The sequence below is a fragment of the Antechinus flavipes genome, chromosome 1 (genome assembly GCF_016432865.1).
Source record: "Antechinus flavipes isolate AdamAnt ecotype Samford, QLD, Australia chromosome 1, AdamAnt_v2, whole genome shotgun sequence".
Taxonomy (NCBI): domain Eukaryota; kingdom Metazoa; phylum Chordata; class Mammalia; order Dasyuromorphia; family Dasyuridae; genus Antechinus; species Antechinus flavipes.
The window spans coordinates 721,184,781-721,210,670 of NC_067398.1; the positions used below are offsets into that span (position 1 = coordinate 721,184,781).

The following is a 25,890-nucleotide window of genomic DNA, read 5'->3' on the forward strand; positions in this document are numbered from 1 at the left end:
GGCTGGCGTGCGAAGGGGCGGGGGGGGCGGGGTCGAAGCTTGGGTCTGGCTCGCGGATGGGAGAGGCGGAGCCGAAGGAACTGACTTGCTGGCGCGCGGACTGGTCGGAGGGGTGGGGTGAGGGAGCTGACTTGCTGGCAGCGCGGACTGGCCGGCGGGGGCGGGACCGCGGGAGTTGACTTGCTGGCGCGCGACGAGCGGAGGGGCGGGGCCGAGGGAGCGGGCTGGCGCGAGCGCGGAGCGGTGGCGCGCGGGCGGGCGCTGATTGGCTGGCGCTGAGTTCCAGCGCCGTTAACGGCAGCCGTGGCAGCTGCCGCGGCTTCAAAACAAAGGAGGCGGCGGCGCGGAAGGAGCGGAGCCAGCTGCGGACGGCGGGGGATGTGTCGGGCTCTGCTGAGGCCGCTGTGGCCGGGCCGCTTCTCTGTATGAGCGAGCCCCGGCGGCGGCGGCGGCAGCGGGGCTGGCCCCGGGAGGGCTGAGGGCGGGCGGGCCCTGCATGGACACAGCGGAGCCTCGGCGGGGCTTCCTCCTGCTGCTGCCGCCGCCGCCGCTGTTGCTGCTGAGAGTGCGGGTGTCCCCCGAGGTCGCCCCGGGCCCCCGTCGCTACCGACCCCTCGGGGAGCTCTCCGGGCCGCTGCGGTGAGTACCGCGCCCAGTCCCGGGCCCCCCTGGGTGCCCGCGCCGCCGCTCCAGGGGACCCCCGGGGTGTCTGCCGTCCCGCTTCGCCCTCCCTAGGGAGGGCTCTCTTCGGGACCCTTGGTGGCCTGTCCCGCGGGACGAGCGTGGCTCCCCGGGACAGAGTCCTCAGCTGCTGCGCAGGACCCCCCGCAGCGCCATCCCGGGACCCGACCGCCTGCCTGGGAGCTTTGGGCCCGGGGGTGTGGGGCCCGCACAACTTTGGAGCCCTCCCCCCGCTCGGGCTGTATCTTGGCACCCGGGCATCGCCAGGCGCTGAGCCCCTGGGGGCACCCGGGCTCGGAAGGCCCCCAGCGGGAGGCCACAATTCTTGCTGCGCCAAAAGGAGCGGGATGGGCCCCTGGGTCAGCTCGTGCGTGGGGGCGGCCCCTGATCCGCCCGGGAGGCGCGTGACCCACCGTGGCAGGTGCCGGGACTGCGGGTCCAGAAAGTGCCCCAGGGAGCAGGTGTGCCGTGTGTCACTGTACAGGGTTGTGGGTGCGTGCGTGTGTGTGGTTGTGTCACTGTGATTTGTGCACGTGTCACTGTGTGTGGTTGTCACTGTGATTGTGTGTGTGTAATTGTGTCATTGTGATTGTCACTGTATACGTCATTGTGTCATACTGTGTGTCACTGTGTGGTTGTATGTGTGTAATTGTCACTGCATGTGATTGTATGTGCCTGTGTGGTTGTGTGTGTGGTTATCACTTTGTGATTGCGATTGTCACTGTGCATGTGATTGTGTGATTGTGTGTCACTGTGTGGTTGTAGTGTAATTGTCACTGTGTGTAGTTGTGTGCACCTGTGTGATTGTGTCACTGTCACTGTATGGTTGTCACTGTGTGATTGTGTGTGCATGTGTAATGGTCACAGATTGTTAATGGGCATGTTATTGTGTGTGTGTGTGTGACTGTGCGTGTGTGATTGTGTGTGTGGTTGTCACTGTATGTGATTGTGTGTGCATGTATGACTGTCACTATGTGATTGTGTGTGCATGTGTGACTCACTGTGGGATTGTGTGCACATGTGTGTCATTGTATGATTGTATGTCACTGTGATTGCACTTGTGTGATTGGATCATATGATTATATGCATGTGCTTGTGTTCATTGTGTGATGTGCATGTTACTATGCATGTCACTGCATGATTTTGTGTATCACTGTGTGCCTTTCACTGTGTTTCCATGTGATTGTCACTACATGTGTCACTGATTGTGTTTGTGTGTGATTGTGTCACTATTGTGTGCCACTGTGGTTGTGTGCACGCGTCAATGTGTTGCGTGTGTGCTTGTGTATACTTGTGACTGTGTCACTGTGTGCATGTCACTGTGATTGTCACTATACAAGTGTATGTGTGTGTCACTATTTGTGTGCATGTGTCACTGTATGTACCAGTGTGACTGTGTGCGTGTATGTCACTGGGTACAAATCACTGTGTTTGTGATTATATAACTGCATTGCATGTTACTGTGTGATTGTGTCAGTGTGATTGGGTGTACTTGTGTGACTGTCACTGTGCATGTGTCACTGTGTATGAGGTGAATATCTGATTGTGTCCATGTGTGTCACTGTGTATCATTGGGTGATTGTATCACTGTGTGCATGTGTCTGTCATTGTGTGTATTTGTGTGCATGTGTGTCACTGGATGTGTCACTATGTGATTGTGTGTTACTTGTGTAGTTGTCACCATGTGTAGGTGCATGTTGTATTTGTGTGTACTTGTGTGCGTGTGTGTCATTTTGTGATTGTGTGTATCTGTGTGCATGTGTGTGTCACTGTGTGATTGGGTGTACTTGTTTGTCTCATTGGGTGATTGTATCACTGGGCATGTGCTTGTCACTGTGTGTACTTGTGTGCATGTGTGTCACTGGATGTGTCACTACGTGATTGTGTGTTGTGTAGTTGTCACCATGTGTAGGTGCATGTTGTGTGTGTGTGTACTTGTGTGCCTGTGTGTCGCTATGTGATTGTGTGTACCTGTGTGCATGTATGTGTCACTGTGTAGTTGGGGGTACTTGTTTGTCTCACTGGGCGATTGTATCACTGTGTGCATGTTTGTGTCACCGTGTGTACTTGTGTGCTTGTGTCTCACTGGATGTGTCACTATGTGATTGTGTGTTACTTGTGTGTGGTTGTCACCATGTGTAGGTGCATGTCATTGTGTTTGTGTGTACTTGTGTGCCTGTGTGTCACTGTGATTGTGTGTACTCTTGTGATTGTCACTGTGTGATTATGCAAACCTGTGTGCATGTGTGTGTCACTGTGATTATCAGTGTGTGATTATTTGTGCATTGTGTGATTGTCATCATGTGTGTGATTGTGTCGCCATGTTATTTGTGCATGTGGTTGTTGCTGTGTGTACATGGGTGATTGTGTCACTGATTGTCACCATGTGTGTGATTGTGTTACTGTTTGTATCACTGTGTGTGCATGTGTGTTTGATGCTGTGCGTGACTGTGATTATTTGTGCATGTGTGTAATTGTCAGCATGTGTGATTGTGTCACCATATGCTCTGTATGTGCTTGTGTGATCATGTCGTGTGTGTGTGTGTGCTTGTGCTTGTGTGTGCGCCTGCACTGTGACAGCTGCGTGCCCACCGCGGAGCCCGATTCTCGGTTCTTGTCCTAGCACTGGGGCAGGGAGAGCCGGGGGCCCTCGGAGCTCCAAACTTACTTCCAGAGTTCTTGGAAATTTCTTCATCTGTGATGAAAAGCCCCAGGGACCTCCCTCTGTGGCACTGGCCAGTGTTGGTCAAGTCAATAAACATTGATTAAGCACCTACTGTGTGCCACTCAAAGAAGAGGGAACAACATGTGTGGAAGAGCTCAGTCTAGTGAGCTACAGCAGGCAGAAGAAACTGGAGGGGAGGCCCTAGAACTGGGGGCTCAGCCCAGTGAAGACCTCTGAGGCACCCCTCCCCTGGCTCAGAGAGGGGCCCGAGGACTGTTGCATGGGGGCGCTTCGCCCCCCGTGACAGGCAAGGACGGCGCGGATCTCGGGCTCGGCTCTGCCTTGATTTCCCCACCACACACTTGCAGATGCACAGAAGGGCAGGAATTCATCAGATGACTGACTGGAGGAGGTGTTTTATACATTGGGGAAGTTGGACAAACTGAACCCTCCATCTGATTTAGCAGCAGGCTGGGCAGACTCCGGATGGACAGAGACAGGGCAAAGTTTGGGGGCTCACCAGCTCCCTAAGTGAAATCTTCTCTGCACCAGGTCCTGTGCCAGATGATGGAGCTGAAGGGCTGACGATTTCCTGGGTGCATTCAGTGGGCCCCCCAAAGGGGCAGAGCTGGGGTTGGGGATCTCTGATTCCCAGTGCAGACTCCAGGTCACCCCCAGGCTGTTCTGGGGGAGCAGAGGGATGGGGAAGGGTCTGGGGCCAAGGACAAGTGGGAATTCCCCAAACAAACCCCAACCCTAAATTCCAGGCACAGGAAACTGCCTTGAGGAAAGGGCAGAGTGAGGTCAAGTTTTTCTGACTAAGCAGTTGGGGGTGAGCGACTTGGCCAGGGTCACAAAGCCAGTAAGTGCCGGCTGTCTGAGAGCATATTTGAACTCAGGTTCTCTGGACCCAAGGGCAGGTGTGTGGTGATTTTCTTCTTTTAAAATATATAAATATGGTGGTTCTCTCTGGGAGTGAGCAGGTTTCTCGGGGAGGTTTTTTGGAGACAGTCTTAGTATCAGTTAAAAGTAATAATCACCTCAAAACTTAGCCAGGTGATAAAAGTTCAGATCTTTTATTGCCTCCAATATAGCCCGGTTAGCTTAGAGGCCTATCTCTCTGCTTGGTTCCAAGAGCTCCCTCCGGATGTCTCCAAATCCAAAGGTTAGTTCTTCAGCCCAGCCAGCCAAGTGGAAAATGGAATGGATCTCTCTTGCAGTTCTTGCCGCTTTGTCCTTTGCTTCTGCCTCTGCTTTCTTCAGCCTCCAATTCAGCTCCAAGTTGAATCTGTCTTGCCTCTGAGAGAGGGCTTCTGGCTCTCAATCTCCCAGAGTGCTCTTCTCTGATCCCAGTCAATGCTCCGAAGTAAAACTCTTCACTCAGAGAGGGCTTCTGGCTGAACTCACTTGACGCTCCCCTCTCAATCTAAATTCAGCTCCACTCTCGACTCGTAGCTTCTTTACTCTGAAAAACTTCCTTGACTAGCCCACTGAAGCTCTATTTATGTTCCTTCGAGAGAGAAGGGATTGTGGGATGCAGAGAGGGATTATGGGTTTCTTCCCAGAGTGCTCTCTGGCCCTAAGAGCTTCAAGGGAGGTATGAATTCACAAAGTTACAAAGTTTACTTTGTGAGTCTCCCATACTTGTGAATTCCAATGAATAAAGGTGTAAACACAAGCGTTGTATCAATTAGTTTTACTTTAGTACCTGTTTTTTCTGGCCCATAACATCTCCTTATAGGATTAGATCAATGATACTGAACCATGTTAAATTAGATGATAATTGTCTCTATCAACTCTAATGACTTAATAGTTTGTAAAGATTCCAACACTGGTGCTCTGTGGCCACCTCGCAGTCCGGAGCATTAATATCACACCTGGTTCTTTTTTTTTTAAATGAATACATATTTCCATATGAATCATAGACTCAGAGAAAAATCATAAGAAAAGGAAAAAAACACAAGTGAAAATAGTATGTGCTCGGTCCCACAGTCTGTCTCTGGTGCAGACGGCTCTCCCCATCACGAGGCCAGGAACTGACCGGGATCATCTCACTTTTGGAGAGCCCGGCCATCAGAATTGATCGTCGTATAATCTTGTTGCCAGGTACGAGGATCTCCTGGTTCTGCTCACTTCTCTCAGCATCGGTTCCGGGAAGTCTCTCCAGGCCTTTCTGAAATCCTCCTGCCGGTCATTTCTTACAGAACAATCATACTCCATAACCTGCATATCCCGTAACTCATTCAGCCACCCCCCACTGATGAGCAGCCTCTCAGCTTCCAGTTCTTCCACACAGAAAGATCCGCCACAAACGTTTTTACATACATGTCACGTCCATTTCTACAGATAAGGAGGCTAAGGCTCTTGAGTGCTCTGGTCACATGGCTAGTGAACTCTTAATTAGAACCTGTCCCAGCATCCCTCAAAATTACAATCAGGATTTGAACTCCTGTCCTTTGCCTCCCAAACCTTCTTCGCGCAGTGGTACCCATAACCTCCTATATTCATTATGTAGTACACCTGATTGGGTTCTCCACTCCATATGACATGTCATAAACTATCTCAGCTTCTAAAACAAGGTTTTGGGATCATCGGTCGACTTTTAAGCCCCGATGATGTGCCAAGCACTGGGCTAAGTGTTGGGAATAAATGCAGAGTCTTATCTTTAGAATAAAACAATAATTCCTTATCACCAATAGAAGATGGAGATGTGGTCAGACAACCGTTTATCTGAATTAAAGGCATGGAACTTTTTGATGCGAGTCAGTAAGTATGAGAGGACAGACAAAAACCAGATTTTGATTTTCGGCTCCTTTACGATGGGAGTGGGTAATTCAGGAATATCGGAACCGTTAAGTCGGATGATTTCCATGCTCATGCACTCACATCTGGGCGCTGAGTTTTAGGAAGGACGCTGTGAGCTGCAGATGATCCAGAGGAGGCAGTGCGGGAAGGGCCCCTGGGTCACTTTGCATGGGACGTGTTGGAGGGGCCGGCCCATGGTTTCAGTTTGGATTTTTGGTCCCCGGAGCAGGAATAACTCTGAAAGCTGCTTGGGAAGCCCCCATTGGAGGACATCGAGTGAAGGCTGCATAATCATGGGTTGGGTGTGGTGTGGAAGGTCAGACCAAGAGGCCAAGGCCTTTCCAATTCTGAAATGTGGGGCTCTCTGTCACCAACTGTCCATAGGGGAGCTCCCATGTTGCTGAGCAGGGACTGAAGTGGGATGGAGATACTTTGGTTTTGCATCATGTTCCTTCCTCCGACAAGGACAAGGTCCTTCCTTGAGGGTAGTCGGTTTTCTGGTTTTTATCTTTGTGTCTAGCACCTAGTATGCATCGTCTCATTGTTGGGTACTATGGGCCTGGGGACTGTCCAGCAGTGTGGAGGAGCCTAAAGGCCATGCCGTGGCCATTGTTTGATAAAAGAACTCAGAAGGATTGGCTCGAGACAGAAGAACGGCTATCCTGAAGCGTCCTGGACAAGGATGTCTGAAAGAAGATGCACTAAACTGACCCACAGACAGAATGGGCCACCGTTAGTCCAGATTGCTGAGGCAAATTGGCTGGAGGGATAAACTAACGATTAGAGTGGGCCCCACAGGGAATGGGCTGCTTCAGGAGATTGGTCTGGCTCCCTCGAGGTCTTGAAGCCATTTACTTGTCAGGCCCGTTGGGAAGAGATTCTGTTTTGGGAACCAGGACCAAAATGGCCCCCAGGCCACCTCTGAAACTTCAGAACCTGATCTGCATGTCTGGATGAGGTCCAGGAGCTTAGAGGGTGGAATCAGATGAGAGATGGACTTGAGCTATCTGCATCACTGCAGGCTGTGTGGAGAGCACGGGAGCCTTAAGAGACACCTACCTGTGGCATCTACAGCCCTGTGGTTTTACACATGTTGGCTCTGGATCAGCCAAAGGGCTATGGATTTAGAGTTGGGCAGAACCTTCGAGCTTGGCTAGTGAGACCTTCATCACTTCACCCTCACAACAATTCTGTTGAAAAAAATCGGGGAAGTCATATTCCCATTTACATAGGAGGGGCAGGAGGGAAAGTGCTGGCTTTGGGGGTAGATGACGAGTTCAGATCTCACTTTTTACTTCTTCCTAGTTCTGTCTGTGTGATCTTGGACAAGTCACTTAACTGCCTTAGTGAAACGAAGGGTCTGCCTTTTGAGGTTCCAGCTCTTCCAACTCTGTTATTCTGTTCTTCCTATAAAAATGAAGTCCCAGGGCTGCAAAGTGGTAGAGCCAAGAGTCTCTCTGCCAGGTCAAAGATGGCCTTTCAAGGTCCATCCATCCCTCGACGTTATTAAATGTAGTACTGATTAAACAAACATCCATAATCTTAAGCATGAGATCTTGGAGGCCAAGGAACCTCAGCCAGACCCGAACAGAAATCCCCAGGTCCCCAGTAAAGGGGTCCCCTGACTTTTGCTCAAGTGAAGTGAAGGGGAGTCACAGGTATCTCAGCTGCAGTTTCTAGGAATGCCCTAATTTGTCCCTTTGCTATTTCCCTCTGCTGTGCCTCATTCTTGCCTCTGAGGTGAGAACTCGAAGGCAGGAGCCATGTCTCCCCTTTATGCCTTGTCACGCAGGGTGCCCTCTGCTTGTCATCTTTCTTAAAACGTGGAACACAGTGTCAGAGGGATGAGAGACCTTGCCTTAATGTGGCCGTGGACACGGCAGCCTTTCCCTGCCAGCACCCTCAGATTTTCTTTTTTCATTGTTAAAATTTGGTTGAGAGCTTTTGTTTTTATTTCACTTTGCCATTTCCCTAGACAGCAGGCTATCCCGTAGAACAACAACAATTCAAAGTCAGCTAAGCAAAATGAGTCCTAATCCATGGCCTCTACTTTGTGTTTAAAAGTGCTGCTTCGAGTATTTTGGTGTTCGTGCCCCACCCCACCCCCCTTTTTTTTTCTATTATTGACCTAAGAACTAGCTTCTGCCCAACTGTGGAACCTCTGGCTGGAAGATTCCTCATTGTATTTTTAATAAAACTGCTTAAATTGCTTTCCATAGCAAACGTCATGCTGGTTTTCGTGCAGCCGCTCCACGTTGACTCTGTTTATACTGTTTCCTTTGCCATTTTGCTCTTCCAGATCTTTTTCACAATAATTGTTGGCTGTTTTAGGTCACTCATGTGCTCGTGAAGTCGAAATCTTGAACTCCATCATACACAACTTTGCCTTTTATTCCAAGAGCATTCTGTCATGTTTCAGATCGGGCTCGAAACCTTTTGAGATCTTGGGTCTTAACTAGAGTTGGTCACGTGCAAATTGGACACGTGTGCCCCATGTGCCTTTATTTATTAGCCCATGTCACTGATGAAAAAGCAGACCCACAGCCTGCTGACCACATTTGGTCAGGACCTAGGACAGTCCCTTAGCATCTTCCCTCCGTCTGAGCCCAGAGGCTTCTCTTGGGTCTAGTAGGTCGTCACTGGGATTCACTTACCTGTTCTTTATCCATCTCTCCACCAGGAGGGCCTGTTTAGAGCTTTGCTGGAAACCTAGTCGACAATATCCCCCTGTTCTAGCTCTACCACAACCTGTTCTTGATGATGTCATGCAGGCTTCTGGTGGTCACTGCTTTCCCTTCTCATTGCTTAGGTACCTCCCCCTTAAACAGTTTCTCTTTAAAAAATCAAATTCATCGGGACTGTGTTCTAGTTCTTCAATGACTTCTCATCCTCTTCCCCTTCTCATTTGTCCTTGACAAAGGAGGACCTCTCTAGTCCACTTAGCAGTGCTCCCATTTTCCATATTTCTGAGATCGTCTACAGGAGCTTCCCAGTCACTCTTGCCAGTTCTTTGCTGGAGACAGTGTGATGTAGTCAAAAGATGACTATCCATGGAGTCAGGACTAAAAACTGGCCTTCACATCCCACCTCAAGCACTTAGTTACAAAATCGGGACAAAACGGGGTCTACCTTTCTGAGCCTTTCCCCTCATCTGTAAAGGATATGCAATAGAAGGATAGCTAAGCACCATGACAGCACAAGGAAGTTTGGAGCTCAAAAGAAACAGTGAAAACAGGCCTTAAGGGGCACGAATTTATATTCTGTCTGTAAGTCACCCCAGCCTGTGACTTGAACTCATTGAAGATAGGAAAGCTCCCTCCTCCCAATGGACTGGAAATTCCATTCCGTGCTCCCATTTTTGTTACCTTGCTTTTAAAGCTCAAGCAAAAAAGCTTGGAAGGGCAAATGAGAAGAATTGGAAGTATTGGTCCATTCGGCCTCCTCGGCCCTTCTGCCTCAGCCCCATTTCTCATCCTCTTCTGTCCCTTCTTCAGAACTGGACTCTAAATTCTGTGAGAGCCCTGTCAGCTTGCCTCCATTAAGTAGCAGGGCAAGAGGGAATTCTGGAGATGAGGCGGGTCTTTCTCCGAATCTCCAGCAGCCTTGGCCTGGCGACAGCCAGCAAGCACATATACGTGAAGCTTGTTCACGGGTGCTCCCGTTCTCTCCTGGCTGTCTTTGAGCACCGGTCACCGGTGTCCGGACATTCTGAGCAGCCACGCCACTATTTCCTACTCATCCTTGCCTCCCACCTTGTACAGGTGTTGATTTTCAAGATGGATTTTTTAGGGACTTAGCTCCTTGTGAGTTCTTCAGAGCTAATTTTTTCTTCCTAAGTGGAGTAATTTCTGTCTGTTTAGAAATACATTCTTGAGGACTTTACATGACTCTTCAGCTCACTTCCCCTCCTAAATATTTGGGCCTCTTGAATCCCATCCTTTGAACTCTAGTCATCCGTCAAGAAACAAGGAAGCGTCAAAGGGAGTTACCGTTGTCCCCCTGACTCTGATTCAAGCAGATATTGGGAACAAGTGAACCCTCTGTGTTCATATCGGTGTCCTTTGTCCCATGCCCTGGATTGGGGGAGCATTGCCTCTGTTAGGGCCTGCGGCAGTAACTGTATCCTGAATCAATGGTGGGAGTCTGCAATATGGTGTCCATTAGCGGCAGACCCCTTGGGCCCTGAACTTTCCTCACTCTGTGGGCAGGATGTTTTGTATGAAACTGAAACTTCATTTTTCCCCTTTTTACCAAGCCCTTGGGCAACTTCCCATAAACTCAGCCTGCTTCCCAGTCACGGCCCAGTGGATCTTCCATGTCTCCTTTGGTTCTGCTTCCTCCCCACACACACACACACCCCCTATATACATGGATATAACATACACCCATGTAGGCCAGAAAGCTTAGGGAATATGTCAAAGGTATCATTAAAAAGCAAACTGACAGTAGGCATTTATTAAGCACTGGTTGTGTACTAGGCTCTGAAGATTCCACAATCAGGAACAGTCTCCACTTTCAAGGAGCTCACAGTCTTGGGGTGGGGGTGGGAGAGACAACGTGCCACAGTTGTTGGCAACAACACAGTTGGTAACAACTGTGTATATACAACAAGATAATTATACATTGATGGAAGGCATAGGAGCCAGCCTGGTTTTATCAGTACTATTAGCTTGCACTGATACTGTTCTTAGAATTTGCCAAATGCTTTATAAAGATTATCTTGATCTTTACAACTCCTCTGGGAAGATGTTTTTATCCCCATTGTACAGTTGAGGAAACTGAGGCAGACAGGTGAAGGGACTTGGTCAAGGTCTCACAGCTTGTAAGACTAGACTTGGAACTCAGGTTTTCCTAAACCCAGGCCCTGCAGCACATCTCCAGCTGCTCGAGGACCAAACCAACTTCCAAGAACGGTTTACTCAAATGGGAGCCAATATTTGACAAAAGGGTCTCACCTGGTACCCCAGATCTTCAGCCAAGTGGGCTGGGGCCCAGCAATCGTTTTTTTGCTCACCTTAAAAAAAACAAACAAAATTAGCTGCTGCTTTCATATGCTCTAAGAAGTGATTAATTAGAAGGTGGGTAATTACAGGGCAAATTCTCATTTAGTGCCTGGGGGAAATTGGGGAAACTATAAAGGCTGGTATGAGGCAGAAAGATTATCCATAAAAGCCTCGGGGCTTTTTTATTATAAAAATGATTTTATGACAATTTCAAACAAATAAGAAAGCGCACATTTATAGCTTAAAAGGGAATCTCTACAGCAACTTCTTTCTTACAGAGTCTAGATCATCTGATTTCTTTGTTCGTGTGCACACACAACAGATAACATGAAATTTCTCAGGTTACTTTCCATAGGGCTGCCTCCACACCTAGGTCACATCACAGAGGTGTGTGTGTATGTGGGGGGGGGGTCTTCTGCAGAATGGCATTGCTGTCCAGGCCTTCCATGCTGGGCTCTCCGTGCCATCTGAGGCCTGAGACCCAGCCTGGTGGAATTGGGAGAGGCTCTTGGGCTGTGGACTCATGTTGGTTTTTCAGAGAGGCCTGGAGAGACTGACAGGAACTGATGCTGAGTGAAATGAACAGGACCAGGAGATCATTGTACACGGCAACAAAACTATACGACGGATCAATTCTGACAGATGTGGCTCTTTTCGACAGTGCGGTGATTCAGACCAATTCCAATGATCTTGTGATAAAGAGAGCCATCTGCACCCAGAGAGGACTGTGGGAATTGAGGGTGGACCACAATGTAACATTCTCCTTCTTTCTGATGTTGTTTTTGCTTGTATTTTATTTTGTTTCTTTTTTTTTCCTTTTTAATCTAAATTTTCTTGCATAGCATGTTGATTGTAGAAATACGTGCAGAATTATTGCACGTGTTTAACCTATATTGGATTACTTGCCATCTGGGGAGGGAGTGGGGAGGAGAAGAATGGAACACAAGCTTTGTGAGGGTCAGTGTTGAAAACTATCCATACATGTGTTTTGAAAATAAAAAGCTTTAATTTTAAAAATGGGGCTGCTTGAAGGGTTTGACATGGAGCTCGAGGGGGTGTGTGCTGTCCTCTGGATCAGCTAATTTTGGTCTTTTCTCAATTTCTTCACATTCCATATTTTTAATTTTAATGCCATGGGACATTGCATAGTCAGCTTGCTGCAGTGGGCAGAGAATCCCTGGGTTCAAATCCCGCCTCTGAGCGCTGCTGGCAAAAGAAGCTGATCGGCCGGTCGCTCTCCAACCACATGACGTCCCTGGTCAATGGCTGGAGAGCGGAGGGCTTGACTTCAGATTCCCGCAGCACTCACTTCCTCAAAGTGGTTCCACCTTTTCCAATTAGCAGCGCGCCTTAACGGTTTAGAAAACGCTTGTCTCCCATCTGTATCTTCCTTTGTAAAAAGTGGAAATCGTCTTTCCCCAAGAGCTTTGTTCAGTACTGAGCCTCCTTCCTTACCCCAGCTGATGGCCATGGCTCAAGGCTCTTTCATGTTTCTCCAAACGGAGATGATGATTATAGGATGGTTGAGGCGGCCCAAGGCCTGGAAGGCCAGAAGGCTTCAGGAGATTGGAAAGGAAGGCCGTGAACTTAGCTGAATCTCCCGGGTAGGGAAAGAGCAGAGAATAGGACCTGGACCGGAGGCACCCTGGGAGGGAAGCTGGGTGCTCCCACAAACCCTTCTTTTGACTGAATTGTGGAGGGAGAGCCTCTCACTCTCCTGCTCTGTGTCAGTGGCTTCAAGTGCCTGGATAGATTTCTGTTCTTTTTCAAAAGGAGTGGCGCTGGGTGATAGTAACACTGAGTCGATGGCATTTGTGCCATTCGGTGACCCCGGGGTTCGAATCACTTCAGCACAAGATTTCTATGGCACGGAAATAACGATTTTGTTACTGTCATTATTACATCTAATTCCATGTTTAAAAAGATGGTATAAATATACTTGATCGAATATTTTCATAAATTCTCAACGTGCAAAAGTAGTTTGTTTCTTGGCAACTGAATCTCTAGGCAAGTCATTCTAATTTGAGTCCCAGGTTCCTTCTCTATAAAAAGAAGTGGATGGGCTAGATCCCCAAAGGCCTTTCTAGTTCTGAATTCTGTGCTTTCATCCTTCTTTTACAATTGAGTAAACTGAGGCCCATCTAAGTCACATAGGGAGGGAGTGAAGAGCAGGGTCAGAATTCAAATGTGGGAAATTACCAGAACTTCCCGGGAGCTCTTGCTGTTGGAGATTCACCTTCCACCAAAGTCCCCTCTCATAGTATGGAGGTGACTCTGGGCCTTCCATTTGGGATGCTGAGCTCTGGAGGGACCCCTGGACTGATCTGGGCTGGTGCAGGATTGGGGGCCTGTCACCCAGAGATTAGCCTTCCTATGGATTCTACCTCAGCCACTTGTGGGGGAGGGCCTGTGAATGGGGTCAGCTGTAGGGGTGCCCCCTCCGAGCAGAGACTGAGATGGGGAGGGGGCCCCCTCAGAGCGGAGGCTGAGGATTCTGGTCCCTGTGTGGTGTCTCCCGGAGGGCGGGGACCCTCCCTCTCCTAGCCCCCTCCCCACAGGCGTGTCCCAGGGAGCCGGGAGCCTTCGGGTAACGCCAGTTGCTTTGCTCCCTTCGGCAGGTGGTGACGCTTTCTGGGGTGACAGAGGCGTGGACTGGGCCCTCGCCCTCGGCCACCACGACGGCTTCTGCGTGCTTGTTCCAGTGTTTCTTTTGTCAGCGAGTCCCCCAGAGCTGCCACTCGGTGCCCGCCAGCCCCGAGCCGCGCGAGGGGTCCCCGGCAGAGATGGTGAAGATGACCAAGGCCAAAACTTTCCAGGCTTACCTGCCTCACTGTCACCGGACCTACAGCTGCATCCACTGCAGAGCGCACCTCGCCAACCACGACGAGCTGATCTCGAAGGCAAGTCCCTGCCCTGTGAAAGGCTCGTGGTGGGGATGCTCTTTGCCCACGTTGCCGGGGGGCCCTCGGAGCAGCGGAGGGGAAAGGCTAGTGTAGACTGGGCGCTCGAGGTGAGCCCCCGGAGGCAGCGGGCTTGGGGATGCCCCTGACGTGGCCATGGTCACCCCGCCGGGGTCCAATGACGTCACTCCCCACCTCGCTTAAACGAGGGGAGGCTACTTGTTTAGGTTTTCTTCTGGCCTTTACGTGGGCACGAGGACTTGAGGATCTCTGGTTTCGTTGCTCTGGATGCTCCCCCAGGGACACATGGGTTCAGCCTGTCCTTCAGATTTGTGGCCCCAAATGTGCTGCGGTCCCCCCAGCAATGATTCCCTCAGATTTCACCTCGCCAGTGTTTGGGCAGCAGGGACCGGGAGGCTGGCCCGGGCTCTGTCCTGGAGACGCCGCTGCCAGTGCTCGCACCCAGTGAGCTCCCTCAGTGTGTGCCTCACGTGTAGAACAGGGGCCTCCCCTCCTGAGACCCGGCCCTCCCTGCCTGGTCTCCCGGGATCCCCGTGGGATCCTCTCAGGTCTCCTCAGGAGGCGGCGGAAATGCCCCTGGGCCCATTGGATAGGAGAATAGGGGAGGACAGTCCACCCTGGGCTTGCACCTCCAAGGCCGAGCTCGCTGCTTTTCTGAGCTAACGCACCTGCGTCCCCAGGGGGCTGAGGATCTCCGGAGGGGGATGGTTTCTAACCAGAGTCCTCAGAGACGGTTGCCGAGTTTGGCTGCTGGGTCTCCTAGAGGGTTGTCCTGAAAGAGCCGCCCCATCACTGGCAGGTGAACAAGTCGGGGAGGGGCTGAGATAGCACAGGGCATCACAGGCTCCTGCCCCGGAGGGAGGACTCACCACATCCCTGCCCCCAAGGGCCACAGGAGCCGCCCCAGGCAGATCCAGAGTCACCAGGAGCCCCTGGCTTCCTATGTCAAAGTTTTACATCTCCTCGATGCCCTTGGGGCAGTAAGACATGGGAGATGCCGATGGGGCCATGAGCCTTCCTCCCCATCGAGCCGCAATGGCCTCCTGGCATCAGGGCCGTCCCTGTGACCAGGTCCTCCTCCCCGGGCCCAAGGTCTTCCCGCAGGGCAGGACCCAGAGCAGTGGTCCATGAGACCCCCTATTTCAGAGAATTTTATATATGGTCTTAACGGCTCTGGTGAGAAGCAAGTTTTTAAATATTCAGAGAAAGATGTGACGTTGTCATTGATACTAGAACCAAAGTGCTCAAAATGGCCTCCCAGCATTCACTGCCTTTGCCCGGATCCTTCCACCACTTGGCACTGACCTGTTAGAGCCTTTGGAATTTGGAAACTTGGGGGAACAAAGTCACCCCCCAAACCCCAGCTAGCTGTTTAGTCAGGTGTGGGCCATGTAGCCTCAGGGTGAGCATTGATGTCCTCTAAGTCCGCGTCCCACCCAGATCCTTTGGCAGTGTTGTCTTTGGTCCACATCAAGTCTTCTCCATTGTGCCGGGATGACTCTGGGGTTTTCACAAAGGAGGCTTTTGTGTTATTATCGTAATAAATCAGCTCAAAGTTATAAATGATTGCATTGTTTACAAAGCACTATCTCTGGAATTCCCAGGCAGGTAACAAGAACCGGCATTTACGTAGTGCTTCAACAGCCAAGTCTTTCACAAATATCTCATTTGATCCTTAAAACAATCCTGGGAGGTAGCTGGTGTTACTATTATCCCCATTTTACAGATGAGGAAACTGAGGCAAACAGAGTTAAATGGCTTGCCCAGAGCTACCATGGCTGGATTTGAACCCGAGTCTTCCACTTAACTATATTCATAGCATTGGCCCCATCTCATCAAGCACAGAAACAAAGCTTGAGTTTTCTTCAGTGGCCTCGACTTCAGATCCAAGCCGAGTCACTTGGTTTTTCATAGAACAGTGGATTTTGTGGCTGTGGCTCTGTCCAACTTCTTCAGCTCAGTCCTGATCTAGTGACAGAACCTGGAGGGATGGGGCCTGGGGGGGGGAGGACCAGGAGGTGTGGGAAGGTCTTGTTCTCAGAGGTCTGTGACTTGGGATCTGTTTCTTAAATTATAAAGTATTCTTTTATGTTATAAAATTTTACCAAGTGAATTTATAAAGTGATATTATGATAGTGATAAAGTGGTAATATTTTTAACCTGCAAGAATTAGGATAACATGAAAATTTATTCCCATACAAATACCATAAATGGATAAAAACACTATAAAACACATTCAACAAATACTCGGCATCTGTTCTGTACATGACACCATTCTGGGGGAGGGGAGGAACAAAAAGATGGTTAAGAAATTATCTCAAAAATATCTCTGATCTGAAGGAAAATCTTAAATCTTAAATTTAGGAAAACAGCTAGTATTAACTTTACATCCCATGTAGGGAGGAACAGTTGGGGGACACCCCACGGCACAGAGCCTGGACTCGTCTCCCTGAGTTCAAATCTGGCCTCAGCCACTTACAGGCTGTGACCCTGGCAAGTCAATGAACCCCATCTGCCTCTGTTTCCTCTCTGTAAAATGAGGCGGAGAAGGAAATGGCCAACTCCTCTGGGATCTCTGTTCAAAAAACCCCAAATAGGGCCACAGAGAATCAGACACGCCTTAAAGGACTGAACCTCCAGAGGCTGTATTTGGGAAGCATCATCCATTCTCTCCCTCTGGCCGGCCATGTTGTAGTCTGTCCCATAGCATCTCTCTCCACGCTTTCCCACGTCTCCTGTCCATGAATATGTGATGGATTTTATGATCTTAACAAATAGACATTTCAGCGTACGAAGGAGAAAGGAGAATCATCTTAACACGTCCTGATAAATTTAGAAAGTGTATTACACGGCGCATGATTGCCTGCTCTCTGTGGCCGCTTGGAAACATCCCTACAGCTCTTTTTTGCATCATGGGATTCATGGGAATCCCAATTCCCTTTGGCAAATAGGAAGCTTCTCGCAGTAGAAGTTGCCCTACCTGGGAGGGACCAGCAGAAGGCCGCAGCGCCTTAGCCATGTGCAGAACGGCCTCCTCGTCTGAGCCATCGCTAGTCCGTGGCCTTTGGGCCGGGAGGCGGGGAGCCCGCCGCACCCAGGGCCGGATCGGCCTGTCCTTCATCGCATCCTCGCTTGCCTTGTACCCTCCACGTGGATAAGGAGGCCTTCGAGTCCATGTTCCTTTTGGCCCTTTTCCCTTTTCCTTTTTTTTCTTTACAAGCATTTTTATGAATGACCTCCACAGAGCTGTCGTTTCTCTGGTTTAGCCCTGCAGCAGAGGGGACAGTGAGGAATCACTGGCTCCTGTACCTGCTTAGAAGGGGTTTCCTGGTAAGAGAACTGCTGGGTGACTAATGGGAGCCCTTGCCAGGCCCCAGTCCAGCCCAGGCCGAGGGAGGCCTCTGGGGGCCCCAGGAAGACAGACCCTTGTGGCTCCCCGGGAGGCTGGATTGCTGCGTTAGATTTTGTCAGCGTTCGCTCAGGGGGTGCCGGGGTGATGAGCCAGAAGGCCCTGGGGGGTGTAGGGGAACTGAAAAGGCTTCTGTTCTCCTAGTGGAGACAAGCAGCCGCACCAGAGCGGGTGTTGGACGTGGAGCGATCCATGGTAGCAGAGGAGCCCAGCTGGCTGTGGTTCCCTGGCCTCCACCCTGAGCCTCCCTCCAGGACTGGGCAGAGTTGATGGTTATCAGTGTCCGGATTTTAGATCAAAGGCCCCTTGTTCTTGTGGGCCTCCTGACGAGCACATTCAGGAAAACCGTTTGGGCCCCATCGACTCTGCCCATTTCTGGCTCCTGGCCAGGCCAGACCCAGAATTCTGTGCTCTTTCCCAAATTCAGCACGATAAAAGGTGAACCCATGAAGGCAGAAGGTGACGGGGGTGGGGAAGAAGCGGAAATGGCGCCGTTCCTGGGTTTGAGGGAGTTGTGGAGGGTCAGCCTGGAGAAGAGGAAATGGGGCCCGGTGAGGAAATGTGGCTGCTGTCTTCAGATGTCGGGGGGGGGGGGCTGCTTCCAAGGACCAGCTTGTTCCATTGGTCTTGGGAGAGGGAGAAGCAGATCTGGGTTTTATAGAAACACGGTTGTTGACAATGAGAGATGGTTCCAAATGCAGCAGGCCCTTTCCCAGAGAGTGAGAGGGGGATTAGCTGGCTTCTGAGGTGCTGGGGGCCAGGGAAAGGACCTTTGGCCTTTTCTGCTCGGGTCTTGGGGAAGTCGCTTGCTTCCTCGTCAGCTCTTGGCCGTTAGCCCTCACTTGCTCAGTCATGTCTTAGCCCCCCTTCCTTAGGCCGACTTAGAACACTGATCCCGGGTCTTGCCTCTTCAGCCAGCCAACCCCTGGCTTGTAACTGAAGGCTGTCCATGGGGCGACTCCCTGGTTTTCATTATTGTAACTGATGGGGATGAACTCGGTTCTTGCAGTGAGAATATGATGTATTTTCTTAGGTGATCAGTGTTGTGATTTATTTGCATCTCCAGGATGTCAGAACAGTTGGGCAGAGTAGCCAACTGAGTCACTCAGATCTGGAGTTTGGAGCATTATATATCTTCATGGCCTTTGTCATTCAAGAATAGTGGAGAGCAAATGAATTGGAGGAAAGGTCTGTGCAAGTAACTCAGTGCAGCATCCCTTGCTGTAAAATACGAACTTTACTTGTGTTAGCTACAGTTAAATGGGTGGTACCCCACCCTTTCACGTTTCCTCAGTCCAAACAAAGTCAGAGTTCATTTTTAGCTCAAGCTGCTGACCTTGCTCACTGAGTTCCGGGTTTCTTGTGCTATTTTAAAACTAGACTTAATGTCACATCATTGTGAGAGCACATAAGAGAGCTGTTGACACTGGACGTTGGGCTGAGGAGACTGTACGTGGCAAATAGAATGTTCATTTTCTTGGGATTCTGTATAACCAGAGGTTTACTTTGTTAAAATTCCACTTCAGGATGATTTTTGGATCTTGTGATACCGTACAGTTATTGAATAATGTTAGCTAGCCCCGCAGCGTGATGATTACCGTAGCTCCACATTGTGCCCGACACTGGGACGTGAGCAGTGGCCATCGGCACATTCTAGATATAGTGGATAGGTGGGGAAACTCTGGTGGGTCCGGAGAGATCGGGCCCCTTGTCCAGGATCACACAGCAGGGAACAGCAGAGCCTTTCTGCAGGCTCGGAGCTGGAAGGTCTCAGAGGTCCTAGTCAAGTTATCCCCCAGCATGGATTAAGTGCCTACTGCATGTCAGGCCCTTGACAGCCACTTTTTTTCATGTTTCCGGAGAAGGCTGGGCCATTACTCAGAACTAGGGAACCCATTGTCACTCAGGGGGAACATCTGGGACCTAATCCGGAAGGTTTGTCCTCATGAAGCACTTGATTGCTGTCACAGAGGTGCTTAATAAAGCTCATGCTGATTGCCGTGTCAGGAGGCAGCAGCCCCGCCTTGGGAAGTCGTTCTCGGGCCTGTCAGAAAGGGAACAGCTGATGGCCATTCCCTCTCCTGGGCAGTGGAAGAGAAGCCCTCCCGGGCTATTAGTGTGCCCTCAAGGACCTACAGGCAGGAGACCTGTTTGAGGCCTCCTGATTGAAGACCAATTGTCCAGCCTCCTTGCCCAGAGGCTCACTGACCTGGATAGGGGAGACCGGGGCCCTTCCCTTCCCTTCCTCTCTGAAGAGGAGGGGATACACAGAAAAGCGTGGAGGTGGGGGAAGATGCTCAGGAAGCTTTGCTACTTGGTAGCTGTCCTTACACACAATAGGAGCCTGCTGTGGGTCAGGCCAAGCTCCAGGAACTTGGAGTTTCTTAAGTCGCCTACTGGGTAAAAATGAAGCTGCTAGACTGTGACAGGCTGACTTGGCCATCCCACTTCCTCACGCGATTGGCCTCCAGCTGCGTGAGTGCCAGGGATTGTGTCCCACATAGTGCCTGCCCCTGCCCTTCCTCAAGCACTTTCAGGGGGACAGAAGAGCCAGAGCTGCTCCCCAGTCTCTCTCTCTGACAGCAGAGCAAAGCACATTTCTTTGTTAAGAAGCTTCTTTACCAAGTCATCCTGGGGGGAAGTAGTGCTAGGAGTTATGTCCCCATTTCAGAGATGAAGAACCTGAGTTTCATAGTTCGTTGCTGGCCTCTCAAAGTGTCACCAACCAAGTGCATTAGACGTGGAGGACAGCCCTCTCCCTCTCGCCTCTTGGGCCCCTAAGACTGACACCCAGTAGGTGGGGTCACCTGATGGATCCGTAACTGAAGAAAATTGATTTTGAGACTCTTTATTGAGTACTTTGGAGATGAGATATATCGACTTAAAAATGACGAAATAAGGCAAAGCCAGATAAGACTGGGACCAAGAGGGGGACCATGAGCATCAGGGCAGGTGGAATGCCTTCAATATCAGCCTTCTAAGTTGGAACCAATGATGGATTCCATGCCCCATTTCCAAGAATTAAGTATGGAGGGCCTTGTTTTAGGATGATCTGCCACCAGGAGATCGATTTTTTTGGACACAGAAGTACATCTTTGATTATAACAAAAGTGATGATTGGGTGAGTTCCCTCTGACAGAGATCCTGGAAGTGGACACAGCCAGTGTGGAAATAGTTGGTCGATCATGGCAGGATCCCAGAACAAAGGCTGCCTGAGGGCATGAAAAGGATTGAGAAACTCCTTAAGAGCAGCTAAAAGGAGAAGAGGCAAGAACAACAGGAAGTGTGTAGGACAGTATGGTGCTCTAAAGGACGCTGTCCTTCAGAAGGATTGCCTGCCAGAAATCCCAGATTTCCAAAGGTAAATCTACAGTTCTATTCCTAAAGCACCAGGCCTTTCCAGCCATTTTCTACTGTGGCTGTCTACTGAAATTCCAAAGGGGGCAAGTCCATAGGCATGTTGCTCAGACACAAACCCAAGTCAAGAGCCTGTAGAACTTAGACAAGGGGCCTAGCAATCAGATTTGGCTATGAGTCATTATAATACTTGGCGAACTTGCTTGGCCCCTGACTTGTGCTGTCCTTGAGATCCCAGAGTAACGTTAAATTAACTCAATACCTCAAGTAGTAAAATCAACTCAAACACTTCCTGCACTGTGCATAGAGCCTGACTATTTAACATCGAGTTCCACCATAAAGAGCTCATATGATGAAAGGATGCTTAAGACCCAAGCAAGAAGAAAACTCTAAAATGGCTAGAAGCATCAAAAACACAATTGGAACACACATCCAACTAGAATTTCTGGAAAAGATGAAGCAAAAGTTTTTGAGCTTGAAAGATTGTTGTAAATGAATAATGTTTTGGTTGGGGAGGGGAATTTAAAAAAATGAGAACTAAGGAAGAAACGAAAGAATTTTGAGGGTTAACCAAAGCATGAGGTAAACTTTGCTCAAGCCACAAACTCCCTAAAAAAAAAAATGGACCTAGAATCTGAGACAAAAATAGTGATGTCAGAAGACCAAAAAAAAAACAAAAAAGGTACCTCATAGCAAAAAAAGATTGAGAATTTAAGAACCATTGGATTACTTGAAAGCCATAAGATTACATATTTAAATTATGAAAGAAAACTTCCCAGAGCTCTTAGGAAATAAAAAGACTCATTGGTCACATTTCCTAAAATAAATCACAACTCCCAGGAATAATATTGCCAAAATGTAGAGCTTCAGGATACATAAATTTAAAATATGGCAAAGCATCAGAAAGAATGATACCAGCAACAGGAGCCCTGGACTTCACTCAATCTACCAGACAATGTGTCTTTGATGCTGCTGCTGCCCAGCCAGCTCAGCCACCAAGGGCAGTGCCCCACCCTAGCGCAGGCAAGGAACAAGAAATAAAAGCAGGGAATTTTAAGGCTGTGAGCACTAGAGAGAAGGGATTTGGTTACCGGCTCCACAAAATCAGGCTCAAGACAGGTAGAAACTTCACATGACCGTCTAGAAGAAGAAATCTGCTTGTGATTGGTCCTGTCATATCATCCCTCGGAAATGATGGGCCACACTGAGGCTGATTGGTGGGATGGCAGGCACTTGGTCTTAGATAAGGTGCTAAAGAAAGCCTAAACATGAAAAGCATGGAGCACACCAGGGCCTAGAATAGCAAGTCCCCAGCAAGAAGATGATGATTGCTGACATTTTTTTCTGCCTTGTTTTATTGTTTTTCTTAATTAACTACCCAACCATTCTTCTGTAACTAGTAAGGAGCACCCCCAAATCATCTGTTTTCCTACCTTGTAATCTTTGTGATATCACTTGCTAGATTTTTTGATTTCATTTCCTTTTACAGTTCTGGCTAGATTGCAGAGTTTGATTACTAAATTAAAAAACTACATCAGGGAGGGGGGTACGGAGAGGGAAATTTAAGCACTGAGGCAGCCACTGTCATACATCTTTATAGCAGTGGCTGCTAAAACTCATCCAGTATTCATCATTCCCCTTTGAGATGACCAGTGGACTTCTTCACTGATCCTTTAGAATTGTGTTTGCATTGCACTGCTCTGAGCCATTTCCAAAGTTTTTTGTTTACAATATCTGTAAACCTTGCTCTTTGTTGACACTTCATAGAACAGAACAGAATTACACAGTAGCTCCAATAATCCAGAGCCAATAGGGAAAGCCTTCAGTCTTACTTTTTCAGAACTGAAACCTACTTTTAAATTAAATCATGCAAGATGAGGTGAGATGGACAAAGGTGAAAGATAACCTTGAAATCCAAAGGTGAATTTTGGATAGATAACAAATTGCTACTTTATAGGATCACAGATTGAGACCAGGAAGGGGCCCTAGAGTGAGATCATCTAAAGGAAACCCCTTCAGCTTTTCCAGAGAGGGAAAGTGATCTGCCTCAAGTCGGCCTATAGGAATTACAAAGGGAAAAATGGAAACTGAAAAGGGTAGAGCTGGAGTTTCCTCCCAGGCCATCTTTTGGCCCTTTTCCACTATGACATGTAGTATTTTGCACATTGTGATTTCCTGAAATGTATCGCCTTGAAGGGGCCATGGAATGAGGGCTGGGTGTAGAGTTGCAAAGATCTGAGTTCAAATTCAGCTTTAAACAGTGGTTGTAACTTGTCACTTCTATGTGACTGTTTCCTCAATACAGGGATAAAAGCACCTATGTCCTAGGGTGGTTGAGAGGATCAAATGAGAGAATTTCCTAAAACATTAGCAAAGTGCCTGGCACATAATTTATTAACATTATTAAAAGTGTCACTGGCCAAAAAGAGCTTCAAAAACGATGGAGCAAATGGATGAAATTGAATCATAAGAGATTTGAAAGGAGCTACTCTGATTTTTGGAAGTTGAACAGGAGTAGCCTCCATTCAGATCTCATGTTGTTACTGACAGAAGTAGAGCTGGGGAAAGGAGGGGTCGTTCCGGCACAAAAGCTGCTTTGTGCCTCAAGTTATTCTTGATGTCATGTAAGAAGCACAGATGGAGTACAGGAGAGGGTCGGCCTGATTCCGGAAGATCTGGATTCAAATCCTGCCTGTCACATAAGCGCCATGTGACCCCAGGCCCCTCCTATCTTAATAGGAAAGATTTTGGTGCTTAGGACATTGCAAGATCTCAGTGGTTTGGAGATTCGAGGAAAGGGTGCTTCTCTAAATGTCTCGGTTCCTGCTTCTGCTGCTGTGGCGCCCCACTCACAAGGAAGTAGGAGTCCAGAAACTGGGGGTGGATCAGTGGGAGATGGGCAGAAAAGCAGCCTCGAGATGTGTCCCAAAGGCCCTGGCTCCTCAGAGGGTTCTTAGAATTGATGAAGAATAACAAGACTTGGGGAGGAGGATAACAATTATTCATCACCAAATTAACAAATAAATACGTGGGCAATCCCAGATGTGGATCCTGAATTTTGCTGCCAGGCATTCAGTACCACTAGTGCTAAAGACCCAGGCATTGTCGAAACACCATAAAACAGAATGAGAAGGTTGGCTTTCAGAGTTCATGGACAGATGAAGTGAAGCAGGGACAGCCTAAGGGTGCTCACTCCCATTTACAGCAGAAGGGAACTGTAGTAGTAAATGGACTTCTCCAAGATCCCATAGTGGCAAAGGCCTCTGCTTGATCTCCGTCCAAGCACCAAAGCAGGGAGCTCATGGAACTCTCCCATAGCCATCTTGGGTATGTCGAGCCCAAACCTCAAGGCCCCAGGAAGCCCTGTAAGGCTTGAAATCCCAGGAGACTTGGAATTAGTTAATGACAGATCCCACCCTTCCCTGCATTAGTACTCTATCCTTGAATAAGTTCTGAGCAGCTCCATAAACCCTCAGTGAATGATCTGCTACCCTTCAGACTCCCTGGTTTAAGGAGGCCTGAAAGTGGTTAGTGAAAAGTTACCAGATGCCTGGGTGGGGTGAGAAAGGAGGGACGTGTAGACGGATTAGATGCATCCAGCCCTAACCCATTTTCTGATCGGGAATTAGTGTAAGGAAATGGACTGATTGCCGATTTGTCATAGCTTTATAAAGGGCCTGGGGTCCAAAGGGGCCTTGTCCAGACTTAGCCAGTAGGGGAGACTTTGAGATTTTGCTCCAAGACTGGCCACCACACTATTTTTCGTGGGTTTTTTTTGTTTCAGGATATATATATTTATACACACACACACACACACACACACACACACACACACATTTATATATGTACATGTACATGCATCTCAGATAAACTGTAATGGCAACTGACTCTGAAATTCAGAGTCAAAATTTGAATTCAGTGGACATGAAGTGCCTAAGGCGGACTGTGTTAGCCACAAGAAGCCTTGGTCCATGTCCACAATGAGGAGGAAAGAGGGACGGCGGGAACTAGGGGTCAGGGCCTTTTCTGGAAATGGTTTTGTATGATTCTGACTAGTAGACTTCAAACATCACCTTCCCTTCCTTACAATTGTAAATTGATTCTAAAACTTTTTGAACAATTTTTTTAAAAGATTGTATTGGCTTTTTCTTTGCAGTCTTTTCAGGGAAGCCAGGGACGAGCCTACCTCTTTAATTCTGTGTAAGTATCAGTGGCAGCTTCTGCTCTGCCAGCGGCTTTCTCAGGGAAGTGTTTGGTGTTCAATGTCAGATTCTCTATTAATTGTTCTGTGTATTCATTCGATAGCTTCAAATTTCGCTCGAAGTTGAGATGAGCCACAGAATAGTTCTGAAAGAGTTCTGGGGTCACAGGATTGTTCCCTTCTATTTTCCCATGTCCCCCATGAGAACATGACCATTTTTAAAGGTGTAGGATCTCCCTTCCTTCTTCCCCAAGTCTGTCCTTTTTTCCTTCCGAGGGGTGGATCCCAACCATTCTTGTTTTAAAATGGTCAGGACCAAAAGGATTCATCCTCTAGTGACTAGAATTCTGCAGAGAGACTCCTGTTCTCTAGCTGGAGTAGTGGTGGGAAGGGGGCAGCAGACAGAGTCCATCCCCGGGCCCTTCTTCCAAGCCGGAGCTTGGGGTCGCTGGCACAAGCCTCCAGGGTCACCTGTGAGCCGGGAGGAGGCGGTGGAGGAGCAGAACTCTGGCAGGTAGGTAACCAAGTAAAAAAGCAAGCTTCAGGGAGGCCAAATTCCCTAAGGACAGTGAGCATTATGGAGGACTTGTCTCCACTACCACAAGGCTTGCGGCAGGGGGGAGGTCGGCAGCTCTGTTTGTTTCTCATTGGGGTCGGCCTGGGGGTTTGCTCCCCCCCAAGCTGAGGGTTTGCACCTGCCCCATAGCTCGATGCACTCTGAGCCCTTCTATATTCTATGTGTTCTTCTTGAACTGATGGACCACAAGGCCTCGTGGATCCGGAACCTGGATCTAATCTGGACCATGAGCTTATTCAGTCCAGCTCAGAACATCGCTCAGATTACTAGC

The 25,890-nt window shown here is 49.1% G+C and overlaps 1 protein-coding gene across 1 annotated transcript in view; it reads left to right on the top strand.

The window, feature by feature from the left end:
• Positions 1-257: 257 nt before the first annotated feature.
• Positions 258-25,890, top strand: part of YPEL1 (yippee like 1) — a 33,359-nt gene continuing 7,726 nt past the window's right edge. The window contains exons 1-3 of the mRNA XM_051973292.1: positions 258-639; positions 13,773-14,054; positions 24,998-25,041. Of these exons, the coding sequence (XP_051829252.1) occupies positions 13,938-14,054; positions 24,998-25,041 (161 nt within the window). The 5' untranslated portion in view covers positions 258-639; positions 13,773-13,937. The remainder of the gene's footprint in view (positions 640-13,772; positions 14,055-24,997; positions 25,042-25,890) is intronic.